Raw genomic sequence first — 5,279 nt, 5'->3', positions numbered from 1 at the left:
AGTACTTCCCTGGTCGAACTCTTTCATACGGAATAAGTAAACTTAACCTAGTAGTAACTAAGCAAACAGTAAGATATAGTAAGAAAAGTCTATTGATCTACTGTTCGTAAATATATAAACATATTCATAATTACCTTTAAAACATAAATTTTTCAATAATTTGCGCTCGGACAATATGTAGGTAGTTTTATAATAAATCGCCGGATCGCAATAATCTCACCTGCATTTTCACCAGGATATGTCAAGGAGAGTGTGCGATGGAATTACAGGATTTAGTTCCGCCTTCCCCTTTGATTGAATACCGCAGTCCCCTTTCCATTACCGGAGGACTAGGCGTTGGCTTGGATTCTACCCTTATGTTGTAGATATTCCAAAGATTCGCACGAAGCGTTACGCTTCCACGTTTATATGGCGAACGGCTATGGAGTGGAATTCCCTGCCTACAGACTGGTTCCCTGAACGTTATAACTTGGGCCTTTTCAAGGCGAGAGTGAATAGGCATTATTTAGGTGTGCATGCTCCAACGTCGAAGTCATCGTCACTATCCATCAGGTGAGATGGAGGTCAAATGCGCACTTACACTTTATAAAACAAAAGTGACGGGACGAACAAGTCGTGTGTTTACTGGTAAGTAACACGCCTTATTCAAATTGACAGTTTGAATAAGGCGAAGTTACAAGCTACACAAGCGACATTTGGGAGTTCTTCGATACTAGCGATCGAGAAGCGTTTCTCTATTGTGATTCTCAACGTTGTGAAATTTTGTATTGATTTGAAGATGTCTATGCTACCGTGCGTGTTTGATTATGACTTGCCCGTCATACCCAGACGTTTGTTTGACCAAGATTTCGGCTTGGCGTTGACTCCGGACGATGTACTCATATCTGCAGTTTCTCCCTTACACTCTCGCGATTACTATAGACCGTGGCGTCAACTGGCTGCTGCAGCAAGAGACCAAGGATCCAGTATCAAGTCTGACAAGGACAAATTCCAAATTAATATAGACGTTCAACATTTCGCACCGGAAGAAATCTCCGTCAAAACTGCGGATGGTTTCATTGTAGTTGAAGGCAAACACGAGGAGAAAAAAGACGAACATGGTTACATTACTCGTCAGTTCGTGAGAAGATATGCTTTACCTGAAGGTTGCCGAGCGGATTCTGTAGAATCTAAGCTATCTTCGGATGGAGTATTGTCAATTATCGCCCCGCGTCAACCTCGAGCAGTAAAAGGTGAACGACCAGTCCCTATTCAGCAAACTGGACCGATCAGAAAGGAAATTAAGGACCAAGGACCGCAAGAAAATAAAGTAGCTAAGAAATAAACAACCCTCGAACTTTTGTCTACAAATCCTAAAGTACCTACATAATTAAAGACTGATTAAATTGAAATAATCTTCTAATCTTCTAATAAAAATTGACAAGTCCCATGTGCCCGTAATTACACAACATCCTTACCCTCTAAAGCGGAACGCAGTAATGCTCTCATTACTGCTTGGCGGCAGAAATAGGTAAGGTGGCAGTGCTTCCCTGGACAAACTCTTTCAAAAGGAGGTCTACTGCTACTAAAATATCCCATAGTCGCCGTACGTGATTTTTATTCAAGTGTTTCAAACTACGAATCAAATTATGGTGGCTATTAAGTATAATAATAAAAACAATTGTAAAATATAATTCTGGTTTTATTACGTAGATAAAAAATTGGTTAAACCAGACTTTTTATCAATAAAAACCACACAAGTACCTAAATATCCGCGTTGCCATTAGCAAAATGAAGATAAAGCAAATCCTTCATCATTATCCGATTAACTATCAATACACAAACAATAAGTATGGTATATCAAAAATTGCAGTTATCTTGCTTACTACGCGAAACGTGTTTATTTTTAACTATACAAGAAGAAAAAGGCAATTATAAGTTTTGTATGTTTATTTAAGAATAGGTGCGCATTCGACCTCCATCTCACGATCGGTCGACAGGCCGACGATGGAGCATGCCCGCCTAAATAATGCCTATTCACTCTCGCCTTGAAAAGGTCCAAACTATAGCATTCTGGGAATATGTCTGCAAGCAGAGAATTCAATTCCATAGACGTTCGCCATATTTTTTTACGCGCACACTCAAAGCCCCGCACTAGGGAAACCCTGTCTCGCGGGTGCCACGGACACACACACACACAGACAACAAATAACACCCAAACTCACGAGAGAAATAAATGTAGGCCATACAAATGTTTCTCCCGGCCCGGGAATCGAACCTAGAGAAGCGTAACGCTTTTACATTTAATCTTGGGGATATCTACAACAATGGGGGTGGAATTCAAGCCTACGCCTACTTCCCTAAAGATGGAAAAGGGAAGGCGGAATTCAATCGTGTAATTCTATCGCACACTCTCCATGATATATCCTGTAGAATACCTATAAGCAGGCAACTTTACGGCGATGTTCAAGGCTCTGCAGTTTCGCCTCTTCTAAATCCGGGTCTCCTACATTGTCTCTTATCATACTTTTCTACTGAATCCAATATGGCCAATTGGTTGAAGCAATTTAAATAAACCAATGAAACAAGTTTAGTCTATTTTACTTTAATTACTTCCATAGTATAATGCCCTACGGGATTCTCATGTGGATATAAAGCGGCAGATATACAAACCATATCTGTGTTGCAAAAACGAGTGATTAGTTCTGTGTACCGTTTAGTTCTGGGGTTTGTCTCGGAGAAAAGTTTAAGGAGACTGGTATCATGACTGTGGCATCACAGTACATTTACTCAAATATTTTGTATGCCCTTAAAAATATACATAATTTCATTAAGAATGAAGATATCCATAATATTAACCTTAGAAAAAGTCCAAACTCATGGTACCACGATTTCGTTTAACAAAGTTATACGATTCTTTTATGGGGAACTGTACACGTTTTTACAGTAAGTTTCCGGAGTATCTATTATGATTATCATTTCTTTAGTTTCAAACTTACATTAAGAGCTCTCATGCCAAAAAAGTTTTGACGTTGGCTCCGCCCAAATTTGTGAAACAAATATATGCCTGAAGTTCGCGTGACATGCGACAGGAGATGTTGAATTTTGCGCATCAAAAGTACCAAATTCGTTTTAGCGGAATAACTCTAAAACTAAAGGGATTAAGGAAAAATCCGTAGTGACAGTTCTCGATCATGCATAAATATAATTAATTATCTAATTTTTGTCCTAATAACCTGTAGCATTTTGATGATGAATCGAAAAAATGTGAAAATTAGAGGTCATTTCGTGATTTTTATCTATCGAGGAAACTTTATTGTTTTATGTTTCTGATTAGTGTCTATGCTTGAATATATCGTGTAGTTACTCATACAATATTTTATTTTTAACTTTAAAGTGGATATACCCCTCTAAAATCAAATCTAAGATTAGGAATTTTTCCTCTGCTCCCTCTTAATAATTTTAATTGAAAATTCATTTTCAAAAATTGATGACTACTTGTTAGACAAAGATTTTTTTTAATATAATATCAAGTCGGGACGAACAAGTCGTACGCCTGATGTTAAACTACACGCCTGTCTATAACAGTTGCAGGACATTGTAAAGATCTGATGGACACTGCGCCCGTCACTCTGCGACATAAGTTGACAATGTACCTATAATTTCACCGGCACCATTACCCTTCAAAACCGGAACCCAGATTACTGGTTGGCGGCAGAAATAGGTAGGCGGTAGGTACTTCCCTGGACTAACTCTTTCCCAAGCATCTTTACTGCTGCTAGATTTATGAAAAGACAGTCTAGATTCCACACCAATATGGTTCAAAATATATTCATAGTATTTAAGTGTGTTAGTTTCTTGCTCGTTCTTCTCGGGAAGCCAGGGCATGAGCGCGGTGAACGAGCAGTAGCTTAAACAATGACGTTTTGAAGTAATTTTTTTAACTGACTTCAAAAAAGGAGGAGGTTCTCAATTCGACTGTATGTTTTTTTTGTATGTATGTTACGCGATAACTCCGGTATTTGTGAACCGATTTTCATGATTCTTTTTTTGTTGGAAAGGGGGTACTTCCATTTCATTTTGAAGAAAATCGTCCACCTCGAAGGGCGGCTGTTCACACATGAAGATTCATTTTCATAAATAGCGCCTAACATTAATTTAGGAGCAATTATTTTAATGGTTGATTTTGCTATTTCTCCAATTCAAGGCGTTTTTCTCTCAATATACTTTGAGTAGTGAGAACCGATTTTTATTATCTCCTGTGTCAAGTCCTGTATAGTGGCGAACTAGGGGATATTTCAATAAAACTTAGCAAATACACGTAATTCCACGTACTTTTGAGGTCGGTTTTTTAGTATTCTGTACTGAGATTTTACTTTTAATAAATGACTATTTAACTTTGAATAAGACCATTGATTTAAAGCTTTTATTTGTCTGTGGCATTATGGTCCCAAAGCGGATGATCTGAGAGGCGTTTTTTATTTGCAGGCTAATTTATGTGGCGTCTGTCGCAGTGACGTCAAGAGGCCTGTCGATATGACTATCGGTCCTTGGAGCTAGGGAGACAATTAGTGTGGGACACAACCTGTGTGGACACTGTAGCCCCCTCCCATGGCCTTGCAAGCGTGGGCTGCGCAGGTTCTGTGGTCAGAGTGTATTTATTAAATATAAGTATATAATATGTTGTTTTGGTTTGAAATAAAATGTTTAGTAATAATAATAAAATAAAAGAAATCAATTTCACGTGAATGCTTTTCGCTTCGATATTTTAGGGACTTTAATTACAAAAATCATTGTAAGAAATTCAAACATTTCAGTAAAAAATTATTGTCGACAAACATCAGTCTTCGTAAATGAACATCACTATATTTGAGTCTAGAAATTTCTATGGAGACAAAAATAAAAACATTGAATAATAATAGAAATAGTAACTAAAAGTGCAAATAGCCGGTGGAATTTTATCTCACTGGTTTTAAAATTTTTGTTTTCACTCCAATTTTTACAAGGTACAACTTGGCATTTCCACGTTTTTGGCTTTTTTCAGAGATCTTGTATGTACAACGATCGCCATGTCACTGTGGCGATGTTTGTAGGCGTGTCAAATGATCATATCGGGGCGACACGAACCACGCCCCCATACCATATCTCCCCTTTTTTTCTATATCTATGGTACCAACTCAACAAAAGATGAGACTTCATGAAAGATGAATTTTGGCCGAAGGGGGTCATATATCGACGTTTCCAAGGCCGGCTATCGGACACCCACGTTGCGTCACACGTCGCAGACAATACGGGTAAGT

The 5,279-nt window shown here is 38.2% G+C and overlaps 1 protein-coding gene across 1 annotated transcript; it reads left to right on the top strand.

Annotated features, from left to right (window-relative positions):
* Window positions 1-691: 691 nt before the first annotated feature.
* Window positions 692-1,394, top strand: LOC113234230 (protein lethal(2)essential for life-like). Its single transcript, XM_026469529.1, has one exon. The coding sequence runs from the start codon at window positions 779-781 to the stop codon at window positions 1,322-1,324; it is 546 nt and encodes a 181-aa protein (XP_026325314.1). The 5' UTR covers window positions 692-778; the 3' UTR covers window positions 1,325-1,394.
* Window positions 1,395-5,279: the final 3,885 nt, after the last annotated feature.

Source organism: Hyposmocoma kahamanoa, unplaced genomic scaffold (genome assembly GCF_003589595.1).
Source record: "Hyposmocoma kahamanoa isolate Upper Pololo Valley unplaced genomic scaffold, ASM358959v1 82, whole genome shotgun sequence".
Lineage (NCBI taxonomy): Eukaryota > Metazoa > Arthropoda > Insecta > Lepidoptera > Cosmopterigidae > Hyposmocoma > Hyposmocoma kahamanoa.
The sequence above is the reverse complement of the archived record's forward strand: the minus strand, read 5'-3'. Positions and strand labels throughout refer to the sequence as shown.

Bases quoted from the DNA above. Each gene is read 5' to 3' on its own strand.
- LOC113234230 (XM_026469529.1), top strand. From the start codon at position 779: ATGTCTATGCTACCGTGCGTGTTTGATTATGACTTGCCCGTCATACCC.